The 24,913-nt window shown below is 43.0% G+C and overlaps 2 protein-coding genes across 4 annotated transcripts in view; both read left to right on the top strand.

The window, feature by feature from the left end:
* ptpn7 (protein tyrosine phosphatase, non-receptor type 7) overlaps positions 1–14,303 on the top strand; it is a 32,186-nt gene extending 17,883 nt beyond the window's left edge. For both annotated transcript variants that reach the window (XM_004086326.3, XM_011472950.3), the window contains 6 exons: positions 10,237–10,374; positions 10,486–10,683; positions 10,932–11,128; positions 11,617–11,730; positions 11,966–12,050; positions 13,419–14,303. In XM_004086326.3, the coding sequence (XP_004086374.1) occupies positions 10,237–10,374; positions 10,486–10,683; positions 10,932–11,128; positions 11,617–11,730; positions 11,966–12,050; positions 13,419–13,571 (885 nt within the window). In that variant the 3' untranslated portion in view covers positions 13,572–14,303. The remainder of the gene's footprint in view (positions 1–10,236; positions 10,375–10,485; positions 10,684–10,931; positions 11,129–11,616; positions 11,731–11,965; positions 12,051–13,418) is intronic.
* Positions 14,304–14,977: 674 nt separating this feature from the next.
* LOC101169098 (ADP-ribosylation factor-like protein 8A) lies at positions 14,978–24,497 on the top strand. 2 transcript variants are annotated; one of them, XM_004086322.3, is made up of 7 exons: positions 14,978–15,560; positions 17,922–18,002; positions 18,138–18,211; positions 19,791–19,884; positions 21,326–21,393; positions 21,475–21,545; positions 23,058–24,497. In XM_004086322.3, exons 1-7 carry the CDS (start codon positions 15,438–15,440, stop codon positions 23,108–23,110), a joined length of 564 nt encoding a protein of 187 aa, XP_004086370.1. In that variant the 5' UTR covers positions 14,978–15,437; the 3' UTR covers positions 23,111–24,497. The 2 variants fall into 2 exon arrangements, with proteins under 2 accessions (XP_004086370.1, XP_020557273.1); XM_020701614.2 differs by lacking the exon at positions 14,978–15,560 and adding an exon at positions 17,272–17,527.
* The last annotated feature ends 416 nt before the right edge of the window (positions 24,498–24,913 follow it).

Below are 24,913 nucleotides of genomic sequence, written 5' to 3'. Positions count from 1 at the left end.
AGAACCTGGGTTTGACCAAGGAACAGAAAGTTAGTGAGGCACTGTCTGATTCCAGGATGGCAGGTTTGGTTCCGGTCATGCCCATGTGTGTTGAAGGGTCCTTGAACTCCTCATTGCTTGTTTGTGTCAGTGTTTGTGAATATGGGTGAAGGCGATATGATTTGTAAAGCGCTGTGGTCCTAGGGGAGGTAGAAAAGTGCTAGATAAGTTCATTTACCATGTGAAGATTGTGCTATTTCTAAGAAAATGCCATCCCAACCGAAAAGGTTGGAGTTGTTTTTTTAAATTATTTGTTTCTTTCTTTAATCAATTGATTGGCTTATTTTAAGCACTATCAGCAAAACAAGGGAATAAATATTGTAAAAATCAAACTACATTGATAAACAGACATTTAGGATACTAAAAAATTAAATTGATTAAAAATTAATAAAATAAAAATGATGCTATCTTCTAGACATAATTACTCTTAATTATAAAAAGACATATTGGCACTTATACATACAGTACACACAAATTCCACATTGATCCTATTAAAAATGGGATCAATAGAGTTTGATAACCTACTTGAAAGGAAGAAGAAGCAAACTTTTAGTCTCGTTACACCTTTTTTTAATAGTCACTAAAATCTGGTTCTTAAAGGGCCTATATCCTTTTTTTTCCAGATTAAACTATATCTATGAGAATATATTACCTTTAGCCCACTAAAGAACACATTTTATTATGAAATAGGAACTATTTTCACTGTTCATTTTCCTATACCTAGAAGCAAGACAGCTCCATCTCTGAGCCAAAGATGGATGTAAATATTTGTGCAAAGAAAAGGAAATAGTTTTTCCGATCCCCGGTAGCTACACGGAGTGAGAGTGAGAGTGAGAGTGAGAGTGAGAGTGAGTGAGTGAGTGAGATGCTGAAAAACAGCTTTGTGAAATAAAACAAAACTACTTTGGAAAATATTGATTTTGAAATCCAAGTTTCTTAGAAAAAGCCATTCAATTATAATATTCAACATTAAAAATGATTTTAAAATTAATAGGTTTTTAAAGCAAAATGTAATTTATCAATATAATGGCTATTTTAAAATCTGTGTGCAGGTTATCCACAATTTCATGATCTTTTTATACATTTGAGAGATTTTATTGGTTGTGTGTACTCACAACCAATAAAATCTGCACAACAAATATTTATTTTTTCCAATTATGAACAATTTGAGGCTCCATATTTATCAATTAAGAAAGAAAGTTCTTGTTGGTTTACATTTAGACATTACATTGTAGCAGAAATCATGATTACACATCATACAGCTATTTGTTGGTCTGATCTTAATTAATCATTCAATTTATCACACAGTCACCAACAAATGACTTTCATCCAATTTTTATACCTGCTTATTGTAGTTGACTGTCACAGGAGCCCACCCAGCAACTGCTGGTTGAAGTTGTGGCACTGTTACGGCCCCGACAGGCAAACCTGTCCCAGTCTAAGGGAAAAATCACAAAGGGGCCAGAACAGATGAATGATGGACACCAAATAAGTTTAGGAACACAGTTTATTGAGAGGAAGAAAGAATCTGTGTCCTGTAAAACAAAAATAAACACTGTGCTGGTCCCAATAAAAGACAAAACAGAGGGATTGGAGCCTTGGCCAAACATAAAATAATTCAGGGAGACATCTGACCCAGCCATATTGACTGTCGGAGTTGGCAGCTCCCTGCTAAGGCTGCCTAACAAAATCTAAATAATGAAAGAAAGAAACAAAGCCCGCAAATAAAGACTACCAAGGTCCAACCCCAAACTGAAATAACAAAACCCAGCAGTATAAGAACGCTGAGGATCAATAGGAATCAAAAGAGAAAACAAACCAACCAGCACAGCTCCAACTCAAAACCACTGGTTCTCAGCCTCCTGCTCTGCTCTCTCTGCATGCCTCCCTGGTTAAGGCCTCCTCTGACTTAAATACCTAGCAGGAGCTGATCAAGATCATTGGCCACACCTGCCAGGTGAGCAGAATGACAGAGGATGCAGCAAAGCAGCAGCAAGACATAACACCTCCACCCATAAACTTGTGAACATAGGGGCCATTTTCCTGCAAGTAGAAAATGAAAAAAAGAAAGAAATATGTTCACAAGCAATACAGTCAGACAAGGGTTGTTCCTTTTAGAGGCAACCTTGAGGTCTTGCTGATGTTTTGCACTGGTCCACTCCACAAACTGGTTTTGTGGTGGAATAATCCAAACCCTGTGGGGCCCAGTACCTGAAAACAATTGCTCCAGAATTCTCTAGTTCTTCATCACAGAGCCACCTTTCTTGTGAAAGGTCTGCTTTGGTTGTGTGTGCGTTGAGGATGGCTTCTGTGAAGAGAGACGATGGATGCATGTTGTTTAAAGGAAACCGATGTATACCTTCAGTGCATGGGAATGGGTTGTTGTCCACAGTGACCTGGGGGGTGTTCCAGAAAGCAGGTTATGCTAGCTCTCACGGTAAGTTTGAGGCTAAGGAAGTTGATAACCTCAGTTTTCGGTTCCAGAAATGGAGGTATGTTTCAGGGTAGGTCAAGTTGCCATAGCAACTCATGCTCTGAACATAACCTGGTCTGGAGCAGGTTTAGTTGTAGGTTACTTTGTTTTCAGAGAGGTGAAGCAGCATGGTGTGTCCATTTGAAGATGATTTAATGGATGAAGAAGCTCAGATAATACTTTTTCCACAGTGAAAGGGTGATAAGACCACATAAGGATGTTGGAAAAATATTTTTTTTACTTTGATCTAACTTAATTATTTGTTTCAGTTAAGATAAATCTTTTTTTTTGTAAGCCAGTTTAAAAATTACACGTAGTTTTCAGACAGTTATTTTACTTTCATTCAATTTAATTCAATTAAGTAACTTTGGTGTTTGTAACTTTGGTGCTGCTGTTAGATTGGCACCACAAAGGATTCTGGGATATCATTCCCTTTGCCTATCTGGACGGATTTGGGTTTAAGTGTGGGTTGTTGACCAAATGTGTTTAGTTGTTTTTGCTGTTTTTTACCGTGTTTTGCCAAGTTATTTTGCCCTACAGAGCTTACGTCTCTGCACCATGAGTGAGAGTGAGGGAGAGGATGATTAGTTTATATACCACCCCTACAGTTGATTGATGTAATGACATTGACGGTGAAATCTTTAACAAATTTTTGCACTCCGTGCATTTTTTTCCCCCGTCTTTTTTATTGTTATAAAAATGAGTATATCTGCCGGCTCAAACTTAGACATTTGAGAGTTCAAGAAATATAATTAATTAAGATGGAAAAAAGATTAATTGAATTGGAGTAATATGACATTTAGTTAGATAAATACGTAAATTTGAGTTGTATAAACAATTATTGAGTTTTATAGACGTAAAAAATTAGGTTAAATAAATTTAACTCAATTTTTTGTTACCAATAGAAGTAATTCATTTAAGTTGGCAAAATTGGATACTTTGTATATATATGCGTCACAAGGAAAATGGAAACAAGATCAGAAACTTGTGCGTTTACTTTGTCTGTTCTACTACAAGCAGAAACTTTCTTTTGCTGATGATGCAGCCGTGTTACTTTTTTGATGGACGTATAATCTTTATACGCCGTCATTAAAATCTCAGACTCCGTCTCACTGAAGTACAGCGTTTTCTTTTTTTTCACCACACGTTTCCATGGTGACTCCTGAAATCGGCGATCCATTGAGAATGTCTTTATGTACCTGCTGTGAACGTGCATTAACCCAGGGTTTCCAAGTCGAGCGTAATTACGCCAACTCATATCCGGTCTTTTGGAACCGACATACCCCGAGTAAGCAAGTTCAGGCGGATTTCAGCCAGAGTTCAGGCTTAAAGTCAGGCTAGTTTAAACATGCTTCCTGGAATACCCCCCAGCTCAGATTGTTCGTCCATTACCAGAAACTTAAGGCACTGAAGTCCATTCCTGCTTAGGTTCCTGGGAGCACCTATAAGTCCGAATGGGGTGTTAATGAAGGGTCAAAAATTTGTTTTATGGCCAGTTTCTTCAGAACAAATACTGTTAGTCCCTTTAAAGCAGTCCCAGAAAAGGATAAAACATCTAAGCAGAGAAGTATCAGAGACTCTAGCCTCATGGCCACCAATGTGAACATGAAACTCTACTGCCTGCAGGCCAGGTGCTTCAAGATGAGCCATGAAGCTGTCACTCGGGTCTAGAAAGTCCTTTTCTGTAGATTCGTCCTCCACCTGCCTTCTGGCTTGGGCAGGAAAACCTTCAGGATGTTTTCCAACCAAATCAGAAACCTGATTCACAGAGACGGGAATGACATGTTGGTTTATCAGGGCTTTGTCCTCAGCTAGATCATTTGTTTTCCTGAGACATCCAATATCTCCTCCACAAACCTCAGGCGCATGTCCATGTAGCACCACAGCCTTCACCTTCTCATAGTCCAGACTCAGTGGCGGGAAAGGATACCAGTGCTTCCTGTGCCATCCCCGTAAGGAATCTTTGCAACAAAAGTGGCCAGACAGTTTTAGGGCAATGCAACACACTAGCAGGATGCTCGAACAGAGCCAAATAATCATCAATGGCCCTTTCACCTAGTGGAGGTACAAATTTTACACATTTCTCCACATCAAATGGTGGCACACCGAAGGAAGTAGGTGGTGCAACTGAGGTGGCTTGTTGCAGTTCGAGCTCCTTTAGGCAGATTTGCCTGTGGTTTTCCTCCTTAATTTTTCTGAGCTCAAACTCATAACCAACTTCCTTCTGCTTGATTCTCAAACGGAGCAGTTCAACCTCAAGCTCCTTAAGATAAAGAGACCCAGCAGAAGCTTTGCTGCCCGGCAAACTCATCCTGCCAACCAAAGTACCTCAGATGAGATCAACAAAATTTCACTCAGATCAAAACAGTCGATCCTCCGTCAACCGACGTGCAGGGGCTTAACAAAGGAGCAAGAACGGGGGGAAAAATTGAAGCAAAAGATTACACAAAAGCACAAACTGTTGAACAGAGATGTGCAAATTCACACAAATGAGCAAAATGGCTCAAACAAAGTGCTAACACGAGTCACAAATGCACAATCCAGTGCCCAAAAACCCAAGATAACAAAGGCAATACAGGCTGTATAAACCAGTGCTTCTCAAATAGTGGGGCGCGCCCCCGGGGGGGGGCACGAAGCGATGCCAGGGGGGGCGCGCGGTGGTGGCGGTTTTAGGCACAGGTTTGTCCGGTGCGCAAATTTAACGTGGGGGCAGCGGTGACAGCGGCTCAGTGCTTGGAAAATAATCTGGTCCACTATTCGGTTCCTATTGTCTGTTCTGTCTGTCCGCGGCTGCGCGAGTGAGAACGAAAGGGGAGGGGTGGTGTGGGCCCTGTCTGCCAGGGGAATCGGGGCACGCGGACCACTGCTACCGCTGCCTGTTGCCCAAGATCACCGCTGCCCTTAGATTCCTAAGCTCATGCTAACAATGTCATTCTTTATGAACTATTGTAGACATTTTGATGACGTGTCTTTATTTTCCATCCATGTTTTCTTTGTCTGCCTGTGGTTTAGTTGGTGTCAGACAGACATAAAGACAGCAGGTAATGCAGGAAAACAGCTGCACTTTTATGAGATCAGAAATAAACAATCCGTCATTTAGAAAAAAAAAATCAGCACGTTTTTACCTATTTCTTCAGACTAAAAACGTTAAATATATTGGTGCTGCTGTGTTAATGTTTCAGATCAATTTAGATTTAATATTATTTATTGATTGAATTATTTTTTTCAGCATCAAATGGTTCAGTTGGTCAAAATGTTTCTAGTTTAAATAAGGAATGACAGATTTTTTTTATTTCAGGTACTTTCAGCTTCTTTTCTGTTTTAGACTAGAACAGGGTTTCTGTGGCTAAATAAAGTTAATATTTGTTGAAAGTGGATTTATTTTGCTTTTTTCTTTTGTTAGTGTTAAAAGATACAATTTTAGGTATACAAATTTTATAGATACTGACCTGATGTATTGTCACCGCGCGAGTGTGTCTGTGTGTGTGTGTGTGTGTGGGGGGGGGGGGTCAGGGGGGGCGCGAAACATTTTCTTTTCCTAGGGGGGGCCTGGCAAAAAATAATTGAGAAGCACTGGTATAAACAGACCTCCAAATGAGTATTGCCAAAAAAAAACTACTCCACTGGTCAAGCGGGATAAATCCCGGACGAACCCCCAAATATGTTACGGCCCCAACAGGCAAACCTGTCCCAGTCTAAGGGAAAATCACAAAGGGGCCAGAACATGAACATGGAAGATGGACACCAAATAAGTTTAGGAACAGTTTATTTATTGAGAGGAAGAAAGAATCTGTGTCCTGTAAAACAAAAATAAACACTGTGCTGGTCCCAACAAAAGACAAAACAGAGGGATTGGAGCCTTGGCCAAACATAAAATAATCCAGGGAGACAACTGACCCAGCCACATTGACTGTCGGAGTTGGCAACTCCCTGCTAAGGCTGCCTAACAAAATCTAAATAATGAAAGAAAGAAACAAAGCCCGCAAATAAAGACTACCAAGGTCCAACCCCAAACTGAAATAACAAAACCCAGCAGTATAAGAACGCTGAGGATCAAGAGGGAATCAAAAGAGAAAAAACAAACCAACCAGCACAGCTCCAACTCAAAACCACTGGTTCTCAGCCTCCTGCTCTGCTCTCTCTGCATGCCTCCCTGGTTGAGGCCTCCTCTGACTTAAATACCTAGCAGGAGCTGATCAAGATCATTGGCCACACCTGCCAGGTGAGCAGAATGACAGGGGATGCAGCAAAGCAGCAGCAAGACATAACAGGCACATCCTGGACCATTTGCCAATCCATCTCAGGGCCTCAGAGACAGACAATGACACAAACTCACAATTAGGGACAATCTAGAGCCACTAATTACCCTGTAAAAATTTTTTGGGATTATGAGATAACACCCACTCAAGAGGAACATGCAAACTCAGGACCCAGCCAGGATTTGAATCAGGGACTTCTTGCTGAGAGTGCTAACCACCATGCATCCCCCCCAAAAGACAACAACCACATCAATTCCAACTGATGCAGTTGGGCAGTTTCCTCTCTGTTCTTTGCAGATGATGTTGTCCTTTTGGCTTCATCAAGCCGGGACCTCCAGTGTGCATTGGGGCAGTTTGAGTGTGAGTGCGGCTGGGATGAGGGTCAGCACCGCTAAATCTGAGGCCATGGCTCTCGACTGGAGTAAGGTAGTTTGCCATCTCTGGGTGGGTTGAGTGTTCTTACCCCAGGTGGAGGATTTTAAATACCTTGGGGTCTTGTTCACAAGTGAGGGAAAATTGGAGCGTAAGATTGACAGACAAAGAGGGGCAGCGTCCGTAGTTATGCGGTCGCTGTAGCGGTCCGTTGTGGTGAAGAGAGAGCTGAGCCAAAAAGCAAAGCTCTCAATTTATTGGTCGATCTTCATTCCAACACTCACCTATGGTCATGAGCTCTGGGTCTTGACCGAAAGAACGAGGTCCCGAATACAAGAGGCTAAAATGAGCTTCCTCCGTAAAGTGGCTGGGCGCTCCCTTAGAGATAGGTTGAGAAGCTCCGTCACCCGCGAAGAGCTCGGAGTAGAACCGCTTCTCTTCCACATCGAAAGGAGCCAGTTGAGGTGGCTCGGGCATCTAGTCCAGATGCCTCCTGGACCCCTTTCATGGTGAGGTGTTCCGGGCATGTCCCACTGGGCAGAGGCCCGCGGAAGACCCAGGACACGCTGGAGAGATTACGTCTTTCGGCTGGTCTGGGAATGCCTCGGGTCCCCCCAGAGGAGCTGGAGGAAGTGACTGGGGTGAGGGGAGTCTGGGCATCTCTGCTTAGACTGCTGCCCCCACGACCTGGATAACCAGAGGAAGATGGATGGATGGGTGGATGCACAGTTGGGCAAAACAGTATTTATTCAGCCATCAATTGTGTACGCTCTCCCACTTAAAAAGATGAGAGAGGCCTGTAATTTTCCTCATTGGTAAACCTCAACTATGAAAGACAAAAGGAGAAAAAAACAGAAAATCACATTGTCTGATTTTTAAAGAATTTATATATGATGGCACCAGTTTGAACTGGTTATCTATATAAAGACACCTGTCCACAACCTCAAACAGTCACACTCCAAACTTTGGCCAAGACCAAAGAGCTGTCTTAGGACACCAGAATCAATATTGTTGACATGCACCAAGCTGGGAAGACTGAATCCGCAATATGTAAGCAGCTTGGTGTGAAGAAATCAACTGTTGGAGCAATTATTAGGAAATGGAAGACATACGCGACCACTGATAACTCCCTCCATCTGGGGCTTCCCCCAAGACCTCATCCCGTGGAGTCATAATGATCACAAGAACGGTGAGCAAAAATCCCAGAACCACATGGGGGACCTAGTGAAGGACTTGCAGAAAGCTTTGGAAGATGACAAAGGCTGCCATCAGTAACACACGGCGCTGCCAGTGACTCAAACCCTGCAGGACCAGACGTGTCCCCCTGCCAAAGCCAGTACATGTGCAGGCCCGTCTAAAGTCTGCTAGAGAGCATTTGGAGGATCCAGAAGAGGATTGGGAGAATGACCTATGGTCAGATGAAACCAAAATAGAACTTTTAAGTAAGAACTCTACTCATCATTTTTGGAGGAGAAAGAATGCTGAGTTGTATGCAAAGAACACCATACCTACAGTAAAACATGGGGGTGGGAAAATCCTGGTATGGGGCTGTTTTTCAGCAAAGGGACCAGGACGACTGATCCGTGTAAAGGAGAGAATGAATGGGGCCGTGAATGGTCAGATTTTGAGTGAAAACTTTCTTCCATCAACAAGGGCATTGAAGATTAAACGTGGCTGGGTCTTTCACCAAGACAACGATCCCAAACACACTGCCTGGGTACAGAAGGAGTGGCTTCGTAAGAAGCATTTCAAGGTCCTGGAGTGGCCTAACCAGTCTCTAGATCTCAACCCCATAGAAAACCTTTGGAGGGAGTTAAAAGTCTGTGGTTTGTCCAGCAAGAGCTCCAAAACATCACTGCTCTAGAGGAGATCTGCATGGAGGAATGGGCCAAAATACCAACAACAGTTTGTGAAAACCTTTTGAAGACTTATAAAAAACATTTGACTGCTGTCCTTACCAAAAAAGAGAATATAACAAAGTATTTAGTTGAACTTTTGTTATAGACTAAATACTTATTTTCCACCATGATTTAAAAAAGAATTCTTCTGTTCATGCAATTCAGGTAAAAATCCAACAAAGAATATAAAAAATGTGTGTGCGTGACAGCTAAACAAACAGAAAGTGAGACAGAACCCTCTGATTTGTCATTGCATGAGTGAGTCTGACAAGCAGGAAAACCACAGGAAGTGAGGGAGGAAGTGACATGTCCCTGACTCATCTCCCCTTTCCGCCCACGCTTTACTCACAGTCTGGAGTGTGTGTGTGTGTGTGTGCGTGCGTGGGCGTGTGTGCGTGTGTGGGTGTGCGTGCATGTGTTATCTATAAGGGATCTTACCTGTTTTTTTGACTGATACCTAGTGCATTTGGTTTGTGTTCACCTGTGGAGTAAAAAAGGCGGTCTCTAGATTTTTAGCAGAAAAACCTCTAATTTTCAGCTATTTGTTCAAGGATGTGGAGTGGTTTCAGAGATAGTGTATGTGATAAACAACTGAGTTTCTCTACACAGATGCACTAAACCTCAATTTTTCTTTCTTTTTACTTGACTCACTGTATAAAGAATAAGTCAAAGGTCAAACCTGCACTTAAATTTAAATGGTTTCCAGTGTTTTTCCCTTTGCAGTTTTAAAGTATTGCTGCTTTAAAAACAAGTAAGAACTGTAAACAAGTGGAAAGATGTCAGAACATATTTGGAAAGATGGGAATAGAATGGTTAAAAGTCTGAACTGGAATAAAAGAGAACTGAAAGAAAGTATCCCTGAACACTGAATGTAATGAAGCAAAAGTTTGAACAGCACAGGAAATTATGTTCACAGTGTGAAGTATACACAGCACTGAAAACCAAATGTGAAGTAAAACGAACTCGTTTCCAAGGAGAAAACATTTCAAAATAAAACGGTAAATGGAAGTAGACGTTCCTTCCTCTTTCTCTGTCCTTGCCCTTGTTTTGCTCTGTCAACAATGAGGAGGCCTGCCTTTGCTGTAGGAAATAATCCCAACTTTAAGACAGACTTTAGAAACAGTCAGGCCAGAACTTTCCTTCAGTTTACTGACAGGGTGATTGGTTTGGTTAATTGTGTCATTGTGTCCTGCAGGGGTATAAAGGTGCTCCAAATGCCTATATTGCCACCCAGGGACCAATGGTACACACCGTTGGGGATTTCTGGGACATGGTGTGGCAGGAGAGGAGCAGTATCATCGTCATGGTTACTAGACTCAAGGAAAATGATGTGGTCAGTCTGTCACGTCTATATTTTTGTTTTAAAAATCAAATACAGTAAAGACTGAGGAAACAATGAAAAAAGTACATTTGTTTACCAACCTCTTGCTTTATTTTTTTTTAGAAATGTGAGCCTTACTGGCCGCTGCCCAGGTATGAGGGAGAGAAGGTGACAGAGAAGGACAAGAAAGAGGCAGAGCAGCATCAGAGAAGGAGCCAGAAGGACGATGAGAGAGAGACCAGACGATTCAGCAGATTTGTCATCAGACTAAAAGACTGTCAGGAGAAACATGGGTTCACCGTCACCGACATGGAGGTCCAGGTACAACTCGTGTCTGTCTGTCAACATGTGAGGTTCAGCTAGGAAACAACTGCTTACCTCTGAGTCACAGCCACCAGGATTGATAGTGGTTTTACCTGTAAAAATACTGGTTAGAGTCCTCTGAACGATTTGCCGTCTGATGTCGAAACAGTTGAAAAGTCTGTGATTACCATCAAAACTTTAAACCATGAACATTGAAATACTTGGTTGAGAACATTGATACATTTGTTGTTTGTATACCTGTGCAGCTGGGCTCAGAGTGTCGTCCAGTCAGACATTATTGGTTCACCTCTTGGCCCGATCACCACATCCCACAATGCATCACTTCTCTGTTGAAACTGGTGGAGGAGGTGGAGGTTTATCGGAAGTCACTTGAATCCTCCCTCAGCTCTCAACCAACCTCCGACCTCAGAGCCAGTCTGGGACCCGTCGTTGTTCACTGCAGGTTGGTTGGGAATTTATCGCAAAGCCTTGATCCCACCTCCAGCCCCTTGGTCCAACGTGTCCTTCATCCTGTTCAAGTTAGAGGCAGGGATCTCCTCATGTCCAGCGCACACGTTTCCCATAACAATGCTGCAGTCGCACACTGGACACAACTTGTGATGTTTCTAATCAGACCAGCAGGTGGTTGAAAGCTGCCTCCGCACAAGAGAAAGGCCAACTTTCAAGGCAGAGAAATAAATCAAATGCAGTTAATGAAACTGCAAAGAAACTGCTCCTTGAAAAGAATCCCAATATCACATGCATGCTAAAACACAAAAAGTCAAACCTATAAGTAACATTTAACACACTGTAAGTCCTGGTCTGCTGTGAAACTGTTCCTCAACTGTTTTTAAAGAGTAAACGTGAAATTGGGGGTTTTTAAAGTAATGTTACTGCAGTAGAAAGATGTTCAAACCTCCTCCCAACTTTTGTTTCCTGTCATGGGTTCAGCGCAGGCATCGGCAGGACCGGCTGTTTCATAGCCAGCAGTATCTGCTGTCAGCAGCTGAGAGAAACCGGACAGGTTGACATCCTGGAGACCGTTAGTAAGCTTCGCCTTGACAGGTACGGCCTCTGCTTTCTCCATAGTTTAATTTTCCTTTTAGTTTTCCTGTCTGAAATCATCAGCAGTAAAAAGTAAAACACCGACAGACTGATTAATCAAAAGACACATAAACTAAATTGTTTCCATGAATCCGAACTTGTTCTGCTGAAACAACTTTTATAATAAGCAAAGCTGGCTTCTTCGTGTTCCGAGAAACTGACGTTTGTTTGTTTCACTCTCCTCTGTCGTGTGCAGGGGGGGTATGATCCAGACAGTGGAGCAGTACCAGTTCCTGTATGCCACTCTGGCCAAGTACAGCCACCAGCTGCAGCAAAACCAGGTTCGCTCACATTTACACATATCACATTCTGAAGGAAGAGTCTGTTTAGGATAAAATGACATCCAGAGCTAAGTACTTTTCATGTGTGGCCGCAACAAGAACATTCACGGTTTTACGTTTGTACATTTTCTGAGTAATATACGTATATCAGTGGCTGTTTAAACTTTCTGCCAATAACTCTCCTTCCTGACAGGTAAATTTCCGGTGTTTTTAATTAATCTTTAGAGTCAAAGTCCTATAAGTGATCACATACCTGGGTGCGCGTTTGACCCATCCCTTTGGCAAGCGATGAGCTGCAAACATAGCTGCAAACCCCCCCAATTCAACCCTTTAATGCTGAGTGTCAAGCAGGGAGTCTTTGGTATGACTCGACAGTGGATTTGAACCCATGACCTACTGGTCTCAGGGTGGACACTATCCAGTAGGCCACTAAAAGTTGCTAAATCTGAACAAGGTCTTTAAAGTGAAAACATGTGAACGTTTTAGATGGTCTGTAAGCGAAATAGAGAAGCCAACATATGTTGGAGGCACTATTTTCCACTCAGAGGTGGCTGGAATGCAAAGAGGACAGGATCTAGAATCAATTCAATTCAGTTCAATTTTATTTGTATAGCCCAAATTCACAACAACAGTCGTCTCAATGGTCTTCGTCCCGGTAATTGTAAAGTAAACATAAAATCAAAAAGATCATAAATGCGTAGAAATCAATAGGAGAATACTAAACTTTAACTAAACAGACTAAATTAAACTGGGCATCCCTGCCCTTAGACCCCCCTTTGCGGTAAGGAAAAACTCCTATAAAACCTGGTAGATACGAGGCAGTGACTGGAGGAACCTTGTGACAACGTTGCAGAGGAATCTGGCAACGTTGAGCTGCAGGAGTCTTCCTGTCTGCTAACAAGCATGCCTGAAGAGGGAAAAGAGACACCCTGACAAACCAACAGAGGGCAGCAGACGTCTGTCGCCATATGAAACACACAATCACTTTTCTGGGGGTTTTGGAACTCCGACTACACATTAATGTGCTTAAAAACATAGAAATAACTTTAGCGTAACCCACTTGTTTTGTCTTGAATGTGACCTTTTTCTGGAGACTATGATCACATCTACATGACTGTAAACAGATCTGAGCTCACCTGCAATGAGAGAGGAATGTTGGTCTCGAGACAATCACTGACAACTCGCTTGTTTAAAAATATGAAAGCAGCTCACATTGAAGACAGGAGTTTAGAAAGTTGAATCACCTATAGGGCATTTTGAAGCAAGTAATCCACAGACAGATCAGAAAAAGTACATCTTTGAATGAAAAAACGACCTAAAATCTGTCAAATTTATTTTGACTTTTTGTTTTCTCTTTCTTAATTGCAGGAGCAAAACCAGGTCCAGCCTGATACCGTACAACAGACCCATCAGAACCAGGTGGATCACTGTTACACAGTTGAAAGTCCTGATCCCACCCAAGAGTTAATGTCTTCTTGGAACGACAATCTCAAGATTTACACCAGTGATCCAATAAAATAATGTTTCACCAAAATAAAGGTTTTTGTCGATAGTTATTTATACTGTACTTGTTTTAGCAGCAGACAGGAGGCTCTCTAAAGAATTGCCCCGTGGCTGTTGCTGTGACCACTGAGCATCACCGCTAGTTTCATCATTCTGGGACTTAAACCAGCAACAGTCCTACTCGAAGTAGTCGTCACTTGCTTCGCTCATTACCAAGCAAAGCTGGCTGGTCCATCGGACAATATCAGCAAATGCTAAAGCTGTGGCCATGAAGAATAGGAAATTTCTATTTTCAATTAAATTATGGAAAAACGTTACGACTTTTAAAATGAAATGGGCAACATAGAACTCAAATAGCGTTGTCACAGATGAAGAGAAGGAAAATCCTATGAAAGACAGAGAAAAACAGACAGTCTGTTTTTTTTAATCAAACATAAGCAGTGTTTTTGTTTCTGTAGCTGACCTGAACTGTTCTGATGTTGAAGTTAAACCTGCCCACTACATGTCCATGCAATTTGTTGTGGTTATATCTACGGTTTTTCCTGCTTTAATAGTCAAAATGTTTGTTTGTTTTTTACTCATTTATATATCAGACTTTTGATCCAAAATGTTTAAATGATCTGAAGCCTGTTAAATGTTTTATACCATTGTTAAAGTGCAAATAATTATTAATAATTCTTGAACTATTATTACCACATCCCATAATGCTGCCTAACTGAATGGATTGACAATAAAGTTGCTTCTAATCAATGTGCTGACCAGAAACTTATTAGTTGTATATTAAAAATGTTTAGGAGTTAATTGATTGTTGTATTTGCAATTTGGTACTAATGTTATCTATTTACCATAAACTATGTTTTTTTGTATTTGTGGGAAGGGAATTGTTCTTGCTCATCAGCAGAAGATCCACCTTTCTTCTTCCCATCATGTAAACCAACTGTCTAGTTTTTTCTGTCAAATTCAAACATTCAAAGTTCCTACTCTAAGTCCTTCACTTCTATCTCTCTGTTTCTTTCTAAGCCTTCCTCCTCTCCTCCTTCTCCTTCTTCCACCAACATTTGTCCAATTTCCATCTAAACCCTGTGGGTCATAGAACTGATTAGACCAGGCCACAACCCACCTGGTATGACAGTTTTGGTTTTATATCTTTTATTTTAGGACTCTCAACACCACAGATGCATTCACAGTTTCAAGTCTTTATTAGTTTATTAATTTATAATTAATGTTTTTTTCTTCATTCTCAAATAAGAAATCCATATTTCCTCTACTTAGCTCTGTTCTTCCAAGGGGGAGAACAAGCAAATAAAAGAATGATTAGAAAAAGAATGAGGTTAAATAAAAGGAGGTTCATGTTTTTAAAATCTACTCCTGTGATTTATGAACCAACCCCACCCAAACCGGAAGTACTTAAAATTATCCACTGATTTGTGTTATTTCTTAGCAGCACACAGCAATTTATGCGATTTTAAATTAACGCCAATAGAATTCCCTTATTTACAGTTTAAAATAAATAGATAATTTGAAAAAAACCTTTTTAATTGTGTGTTTTATTTATTTATTTTCGTCGTTTGGCGTTTATTTTGACAGCCATGACCGGATGTGAACAGCCGTCTTTATGTGTGTTATGACGCCGTAAGCTAAAAGCTCAGCTAACAAACATCGGAGAACCGCATCGGAACTTCTGAGCCCAAACAGACAGCTTTGCAGACTCTTTTTCCTTTCCTCGTGAAGCAGTTGCTGACGTCAGCTCCTCCTTTGACCGTCTGCGCTCGTCACTGCGGCTGTCAGCGGCCAGATTCGTTGGGGCGTAAACGGCTAGCTCCACTCTAGCTAGCATCAGTAGTAGCCGCAGCTGTCCTTTAGCGTTTGCTGCAGACGGCGGAGATGATAGCCCTCATTAATAAGCTGCTCGACTGGTTCAAGGCGCTCTTCTGGAAGGAGGAGATGGAGCTGACCCTGGTGGGGTTGCAGTACTCGGGGAAGACCACCTTTGTCAACGTGATAGCGGTAAGCTGTAGGCGAAGGCCGGCTGTCGGCTAGCATCTGGCCGCATCCATTGTTTTCCTGCAGCTGTGAGGTCAGCCTGACTCCTGCGGCGCGAGGCGGTGACAAGCCTGTCCGCCTTCAGTGTCAGGTCAGCGGCGGGTCTGTATCTAAAACAATCCAGGAGTGGAGGTTTGTGTCCCTCATTTTCTATTAGCTCAGTCCAGGGCTGTGGCGGTCTTCTGAGGCTCTGAACCAGTTACCCGGCGGCCCACCACCAGGCTCAGCCGCTCATCATGTGCGGCTCCCCCGGCAGACAGAACTGGTCACGGCAAAGCTCCAGTTTGGAGTCTGAAACAAAAAAAAAAACAACAATATTAAATCATGTTCAGTTTACATCTACACCCGGTCCACTGAGTGCTGGTTTAAATCCGTCCAGATCAGACTCTCCTGAGCAGGTTGTAGTGTTTCAGACATGGCATGCAGGGAAGAACGACCACAGCCTGGGTTTATTCATGATGGGATTCCTGTCAGCTTTAATATCTTGCAAATATTTGCCTGTCAAGTATCAAAAATGTGGAAGAAAAACGGAGCTCAGACTAAATATGATCACATCATTTCTATTTGGACAGTTGGAGAACAATGCGTCATTTGTTGTGATGGAGCATTAGACGTATGACACGTACACAGTGACTGTGTTTGATGTCCTGCTGCTTCAGGCCAGGTGAGGAACTGGAAGTGGAAGCAGAAGCGACTCTAGGAAGTAGGCCCATGTCATCCATGAAGGATAAACGTCTTCCTGAAGAAAGGGTCCGGTTCCACCTCCCCAGCTGCCAGTAACTCATTCTGGGACAGTCGTTGTGTTGACAGATGAGAACGGGTTCATCTGAGTTCCTCCAACTGAATTTGGATGTTTTGACTCAGAGTTTCAGTTAAACAGGTTGTTTTGGGTGTCAGCTGGTGAAACCCATAGAATGAACTTCTTCCTTCAGCTTCTGTTTTATTCATTTGTTTCTTCTGTCTTTGTTCAAACATAGAAATGCAGGTTAAATGAAAGAGTCTGTGAACTGCAGCAGAAACACACCTTGGTTGTCCAACCGGCCCCATGGGAGGTTGCCAGTTACCATAGCTGTGTGTTAGCTGACTTGATTTTGTGTTCTCGTTTTATTATTCTCTTATTATTATTATTATTATTATTATTAGCCTGTTTTTGATGCCCAGGGACTTTTTCTTTTTCACACGTATGGAGGGCAGTGGCGTGCCTGCTGCTGCTGTTTGGTCTGTTTTCTGGTCACTTCTCTGACTGCCGCCGGAGAAGTGACCAGTGATCACAGGAGAGGCTGAGGAGACTGAGGTCCTAGAGAGTTTGCAGGACTCGTAACCCTTGTGCTGTCCAAGGCACGTTAAGTTGGGATTGGGGTCATCTGGGGCGACAGTGGCTCAGGCGGTTGAGCGGGTCGTCCAATGATCGAAAGGTTGGCGGTTCGATCCCCGCTCCCCCCAGCCAACTGTCGTTGTGTCCTTGGGCAAGACACTTCTCCAGTGTGGCTCCACTGGTGTGTGAATGTGTATGAATGTCCCGGTGATGGTCAGAGGGGCCGTAGGCACCAACTGGCAGCCACGCCTCTGTCAGTCTGCCCCAGGGCAGCTGTGGCTACAACAGTAGCTTACCATCACCAAGTATGAATGAATAATGGACACAATGTATGCGCTTTGAGTGACTTGAAAAGCGCAGATAAATCCAATCCATTATTATTATTGTTATCTGTACCCCTTAAGATAGCACAAGGGTTAAGGACTTTTTTGTCATGGCGTCATCTGGAAGAGGATCGATAAACTGATGCAGAGATCCGACTCCGTTCTGGGATTTCCCCGAGAGTCTGTGACTGAGAAGAGGCTGTTACAGAAAGTGGACACCATCATGGACAATCCTCTTCTTCATCATCATCATGAGACCATGGGAGCACCGAGGAGCTCCTTCATTCGGAAACGTTAGTGCCTCGCTGGGGAAGGAGCGCTTTCACAGATCGTTCCTCCAGTCAGCTATTAGACTGTACAACGCCTCGTAGACCCCGGGCAATAATTAATGTTGCTATTAAGTGTTTTTTTAGTGTTATTTATCATTGATCTGCTGTTTTAATAGATCTATGGTAACAATTTCCCCTTTGTGGGATCAAAAAAGTTCTATTCTAGTCTAGTCTAGTCTAGTCTGATCTATTCTATTTGAGTATGGTCTGGTCGGGTTGGGTCGAGTCTTTTCTAGCATGTTCTGTTGTGTTCTCTCCTAAGGGTTTCCTCGTTTCATTATGTGGATGTGATCCGTGTGAGAAGGGCAGCAGAGGGCGACCAGCTGTTTCACATAGTGTGTCGTTAACTGTGTTTCAGTCTGGCCAGTTCAGTGAAGACATGATTCCCACAGTGGGCTTCAACATGAGGAAGATCACAAAGGGCAACGTCACCATCAAGGTTGGTATTTGCATCCTTTTCCTGCTTTCTGCTGCCATCTATCTATTTCATTTTATATTGAATTTCACACAACCAAATGAGAACAAATGTCAGCAAAGCAAAGCAGTGCTGATGTGGACGGTTTTTTGCTCACAGCTGTGGGACATTGGAGGCCAGCCTCGCTTCAGGAGCATGTGGGAACGTTACTGTCGAGGAGTCAGCGCCATTGTGTGAGTTCTACTTTCTACACTTTGGTGTGAAATGTTTCATCTCTCTATCTCAGCTGGCTCCAAACCCAAACTCTGACAGCTGAGAACCAAACCAGAGGACAAAAAAATGTTTGAGAAAAAACTTTTGTTGTGTCGCCTTTTTTGAATGGTTCTGATGACTCATGAAAAGCGGCAACCAAATCTGTCTTTTGGGCAGAAAGAGGCAGATCTAAATGCGGGGGATAAGAAAAGCCGGTGCTGGTTTGATATGGTGGTCGAGCAGGTCGGCCAATGATCGAAGCATCGACGGTTCTCCCCAGTCAACTGTCGTTGTGTCCTTGGGCGAGACACTCCACCCTCCCTGCCTCCAGTGTGACTCCACTAGTGTGTGAATGGGCATGAATGTCCCGGTGATGGTCAGAGCGTGTAGCCACGCCCCTGTCAGTCTGCCCCAGGGCAGCTGTGGCTACATCAGTAGAAACCATCACCAAGTGGGAATGAATAATGGACACATTGTTAGAGCTTTGAGCATCTGGAAAATATGGAAGCGATTCTGTAGCATAATTAAAAATAAAAGTCAAAACCAGAAATGCTTTTTTATTTTCAAAATGAAGCTGCATTTTTTAACTCAAAATGAAAAGGAAAAAGCAATCCACCAAAATGCTTTTTCATTTCTACTTCAACACCGCTTATTCTGTGTCATAATTAAAATGAAAATGCAAAGAGGGGATTGCATTTTCATTTTAACATCCATCCTGCAAATAGTGTCGCAGTATTAAATTCGAATTAGCATTCCCAGAGGGGAGGCCGAGCCAGTTTAGCTCGTGCTGGTTTGCGGCGCCTTCCGTCCGTGAAACCCGGGTTCAACTCCGGGCTGCTCCCTGTTCCCTTCTCTACCTCTGCCGGTTCCAAGCCCGGTTTGAGAAGGTTGCGTCAGGAAGGGCATCCGGCGTAAAACATTGCCAAATTCACCATGCGACTCGTTCGCTGTGGCGACCCCTGATGGGAGAAGCCGAAAGTGGAAGAAGATTCCCAGAGGGGAGGCGGGGCGATGACGTCAGTGCTTTCTCCGTGTGTCCGGCTGCTAACAGAGACATGCTAGCAGCAGTGTAGCTTTGTGTTAGCGGGAGAGAAGAAGGCTATGTGATGGTTGTGAACTTCTGATGATTGTACACAGCTTCTCAGGACTACGTAGCAGCATTTCCATCTTCTGCGGTCCTCCTTCGGACGCACCGCGGACAAGCTGCGAAGGCAGCTGCCGGTCCGAAGAAAAAAAGCTTGTCCGAATTGAATAATGCGACAATGTTCGCAGGGTGGATGTTAAAATGAAAATGCAATCCCCTCTTTTCATTTTAATTATGACACAGAATAAGCGGTGTTGAAGTAGAAAAGGAAAAAGCCTTTTGAAGTCTTGATTTTTCCTTTTAATTTTGAGTCATTTGATTCAGCTGCATTTTGAAAACGATAAAGCATTCCTGGTTTAGACTTTTATTTTTAATTATGCTACAGAATCGCTTCCATAGGAAAAGCGCAGATAAACCCAATCCATTCTTCTTATTAGATGGAGCGTTTTGACTTCGGCTACGGTTTGCTGTTGCAGGTACATGGTGGATGCAGCCGATCCAGAGAAGATCGAAGCCTCCAAGAACGAGCTGCACAACCTCTTGGACAAACCACAGCTCCAGGGAATCCCTGTAAGTTGGGATGTCCTGATCCCATCAGGTGGTGGATGATTCGATGGAAAATCGGATGTTGTCTCAGTATTGGATATTTAATTTGTTCTTTTTATGATCAGCGCTTTGTATTTCAAGCTTATTACTCCAAGTAAATACTCCACTGGAATTCTGCACATCACGAATGGATCACCACAATTTATTGTGGCGCTAATTTGAGCAGGAGGCGCAAAAAAAGCAGTTCGGCTAAGCTAAGCTAGCGAGATACTCACAGATTCAGACTTCAGGGACCAATAACTCAAACAAATGTTTCAAACTGACAGCAACAGTCTTGTGCTATCTTATGGGGTCCAGATGACCCCCCCCTTACATTGACGTGTTCTCCCTACCATGACAAAGGTGGATAAAGGGGGAAAGATTTCATGTAATCCATGGACACCAGTGAAGATCACAAATCATTGAAGAAAAAAGGTTCAGCGCACTGCCTAGTGGGTCTAGATGACCCAACTCCCAACGTTAAAGACTCTAGGATAGCACAAGGGTTACTGCATTGTCTTTATGTAAACAACAACCTACAAAAGTGTGTTAACAGAAACAAAATCAGGTTTTTGTTTCTTTTTAATGGAAAGTCTCTCTCTGTGCTGACAAAGACGCAGCAAGAGGAGATTTACCCCCTTAAAACCCCATCCTTTCTTTTAACTCAGAGCCCCAATTCAGCAGAATTAAATACTGTGGTAGTAAAACCCTAACTGTCATGTCCACACATGTGGATGCCAGGTCTTCAGAGGTTTATGAAAAGAAAAAACGACACACATTAATAAGTGACTTAATTGATAGGAGGTAGTCTTGGATACCCTTCACCATATTATGCTACAATCATTTTAAAAGAAAATCATACATTTTTAATGCAGAAATGAATCACATCTGATCAAAAATGTTCAAGAGTTATGAAGACACTAACACTACAGTCACCAAACGTCCTCACTTGACTAATTTTCACCCTTTTTTAATAGCTACACTTTTATTCTCTTGATTGTTGAAGCTACTTCACAGAAGTGCTCTGTCTACAGGCTAAATGATAAAAGAAGGTTAGTTAAAAAAAAGAGAATAAGTAATGTCTTAATTTTTAAATGTGTTACAAAAGAATCTGATCGGGACTCGGTATTGACACATACTCAAAATCAAATGACTTGGAATGGGATCAACCCTAAAAAACCCTGAGCGGGACCTCCTTACCTGTAAGAATCCCAAACCCACTAGTCTCAAAAAACCCAACTCAGCTCACAGAACCATTTGATACCGGCAGAACTGTGAAATAATGATGTGTGTGCATGCATGTGTAAATTATTAACATTTTAGTTGAGTCTTTAAGATGCACATCAGAAATGACCATTAATTCCAGTTCAAACTGAACAAGGTTTTTTGTGTTGGCCCAGCTGATGTTTGGTACATGTGTTCTCAGGTTCTGGTTCTGGGTAATAAGAGGGATCTACTAGGAGCTCTGGATGAGAAGGAGCTCATAGAGAGGATGTAAGTCCAGACTTCCTACTGCGTCCTGTAGTGTCAGCACCTCGGCTGTGTGACTTGGACTGACTGTGTGTCTGAACCCAGGAACCTGTCGGCCATCCAGGACAGAGAGATCTGCTGCTACTCCATCTCCTGCAAGGAAAAAGACAACATCGGTTTGTGTCTCATACTCTGTTGACTGACATAAAAGTGCCTACTAATGTCCTGCTAATCCTAAACCAATCCAAACGCAGTACTCCCCCCACCAGATTCTTGGGGGTTGGGGACCGGAGACAACCGCAAACACGCAGACACTACATTATTGTATGGCTCTTTGGAAATTACATTTAAAAATCTGTGGCGTTTATGGCTCTCTTGGCCAAAAGGTTCCCGACCCCTGCACTAAGGGGTAGAGGCACATTAAAACTAAATTGAATGTTAAGGACAACTCCAACTTCCTGTTCTCTTTCAGTCTTGCCTTCATCTCTCCGCCCCCCACCCTCCCCGCCTGTAGCCGCCTGGTCCCATTGATCCAGGCGCGTTGCTGGTTCATCTCAAACACATCTATCGTTGCATTTTCCACACGTATTTTAAGTGTGTAAGACTAAATCTTGCTGTTGCTCGCACGTGTTTAATGTTAAAGCCCTGTTAGCTGTCACACATGTAGGTGTGTGATATTTATTCTCAGCAGTGACCCACCTCCTGTGGAACATAAAGTCAAAAGGATCATGAATACATAGAATTCAATAGGAAAATACTAAAATGAACTAACAAACTGACTAAGCTATACTGGCATCCCTGCCCTTAGACCCCCCTTCTCTGTAAGGAAAAACTCCTTAAAAAAAAAACGGATTCCGGAAAAAACGAAGAAACCTCAGGGGTGTCCACATGAAGGAGGGATCGTCCCCCAGGACAGACAGGCGATTTACCAGAACTCTTGGAGAAGAATTAATTTATCAAACACTACAACTACATATTTAAAGTCCAGCAGACGAGCTTCATCCAGATGGATTTTGGGGGACGGCCGGGGGTGCGGGTCGAGCCGGAGACAGGATCCACAGCCCGGTGTAGGAGCGGTAGTAGAGGCGAGTCAGAAACGAGGTACACGGTCTGACACAGGAGCACGGATGAAACAACTGGAGTCTGGAAGCACTCCCACTCCCCAGGAGGGGAGAGGAAAAGAGGGACAATACATGAATCGCACTGCACCAAACAGAGGCATGGAGAACTAAATGATGAATTATAATCGAGAATAGTGAAGAGAAAGAGAGTAGAAGTAGATGAGAAAAGAAGACAGAACCCCAGTGCACCATAGTTACCCCAGCTTCAACTTCTAGCAGCCTTTCAAAACAAATAGTTATTGTTATTAAGTTTAATGTAAACATATTAACATTAAGTTAAAATAATTTCTGAATACTAACTAGTCTGACAATAAGCCTGTCCAAAGAGGAATGTTTTCAGTCTAACTTTGAATGTAGAAACTGAGTCGGCCTCTCTTACATGAGCTGGAAGCTTATTCCATAAAACAGGGGCTTGGTGGCTAAACGTTCTACCTCCAACCGTACTTTTACTAATTCTAGGAACCACAAGCAGTCCTGCACAATGAGGTCTTTGATATACGTAGGATGGAGCCATACCATGTTGCTTTGTTGGTGTCTTTTCACTCTCTGCCTCTCCTCTGTCTGCAGACATCACTCTCCAGTGGCTGATCCAACACTCCAAGACCAAGAGGAGTTCCTGAGACAACAGCAAGACAGAATGGGCCAAGCCCCGCCTCCCCGACCTCCCCCTTTAGCCCCACCCCCCCCAGTCACCCCTCAGCTGTGGATGCACTGATACCACGGGACGCTTGTTGAATGTTTAATACTGTATCGGTTTTTTGAAGATGTTCCGTGTCATGCAGGTGACCTCCAGAGGTTCACGTCCGACTGACGTCTTTCTGTGGTTTCATACCAAAGCACTTTCTCTGAGTTTCAATTGTTGTGATTCTAGTTATAATAATCCTGGCTTTTATTTTTTTTCTCACACTCCTCCATTGGTGTTGGAGAAACTGTAACAAGAACCCAGAGTTTTTATCCCCTCAGTGATAGATAGATGACTGTGTGGAAGGACCAGACAGTTCCATGTTCATAACAGCTAAACATCCACCATGGAGGCGTGTGCAGACGCAGAGAGGCTGCAGCTGCTGTGCAGAAGGAAGGTCACAGGTCTACACCAGAGAGGTCAAAGGGCATGGATGTAGTATACCAGCAAAAAAAAAAAACGTCAGCAACTCTTACTGTATTTATCCAGATGAAAGAGTCTAAGGCTGATGGAAAAGGTGTGTCGACCAGTAAAGTCTGCCAGCATGTGACCTGAAATCAGAACAAGCACAAACGTCTAGAAGCCCAGTTGTGTCAGGAGCTGTGGTATCGGTGCATCTTCTCATTCATCAGGGAGCAGTAAGCTCTCCTTTCTGAAGGATCCCAAGAGGATTGTTTGTCAGAAGGCATCTAGTCGTCACTACAGAGAACGCATTAAGAAATACTCTGCAGCCATAAGAGGCGGGGCATCCTCCTCTTCTCTGATCTTCCCCCATCTTCCTCCTTCCTGCCAAACCTCATCCTTTCTTCTCCCTCTTCTCATTTTTGTCCACCCCTCCATCGCCTCACTCCTGCTGTCTTTCTGTCCTCCCTCTGGTTCGTCTGCCTCCTCCCTGGTTGCCAAGCCCCGCCCCATGCCGTCTTTCTCTCGCCGAGAGAGGGATGAAGAAAATTCTTTATTGCACTCTTGATTTTGTAAGATATTGAGAATAATGTTAACAAATATCTTCTTGTGACATAACCTGATATGGAAGTGGTACTTTAAATGGAGGAGGACAAGTGTTATAGTTTTGTTCATATTTCTGTAATAAGCTTTTTATTCCAGTTTTTTTTTTATTCTTGTTTTTTATTGTAATTTTTTTTTGTGACTTCATGAATTGACTTTGGTTCTGTAACCAAAGTTCCGTGTTATCTCCTTTGATCTGTCTGCTGACGGGACCAGGGCTGCTGTGGGAGCTCATGCAACTTTTACATCTTGTCAAACTAACTGAAGCTTTGTAATCAGATTACATTTTTAATTTAAGCTGTTTTGATTTGAAAAATGCAGATGTGTTTTCTTTCTTCATGAGTGATGATGACTCTAGAAGGGGGGGGGGGGTCTGAGTGGACCCGCTCAGACTTAAGAAGTCCTTTCCAAGAGTTCCTCAGCATCATCTTCTGTGGCTGCAGCACTGAAGGAGGAGGGGGACCATTTGAACAGCCAGAAGTCCAATGGAGTCTTCTTCAACAGAAAGAGTCATCGATTGAAATGAGCATGAGGAAAAACAAAAAACCATCAAGTAACAAAATAGAACTCAGCCTATCTACAAATACAAGTTGAACAGATGTGGAGGGACACACGACACAAACAGTCAAGGGAGGGGAAACCAGCAGGACAACACCTACACCTGTAACCTGCTGCTCATGAAGGGCCGGCTCAGCCGAAACAGAGAAAATGCTCTATGGCAGGGGTCAGCAACCTG

The sequence above is a fragment of the Oryzias latipes genome, chromosome 7, assembly GCF_002234675.1.
Source record: "Oryzias latipes chromosome 7, ASM223467v1".
NCBI lineage: Eukaryota > Metazoa > Chordata > Actinopteri > Beloniformes > Adrianichthyidae > Oryzias > Oryzias latipes.
This window is presented reverse-complemented; position numbering and strand designations above follow the sequence as displayed.

Bases quoted from the DNA above. Each gene is read 5' to 3' on its own strand.
- LOC101169098 (XM_004086322.3), top strand. From the start codon at position 15,438: ATGATAGCCCTCATTAATAAGCTGCTCGACTGGTTCAAGGCGCTCTTC. The intron at 18,212-19,790 runs GTGAGTTCTACT...TTGCTGTTGCAG, and splicing joins CGAGGAGTCAGCGCCATTGT to GTACATGGTGGATGCAGCCG. The intron at 21,394-21,474 runs GTAAGTCCAGAC...GTCTGAACCCAG, and splicing joins AAGGAGCTCATAGAGAGGAT to GAACCTGTCGGCCATCCAGG.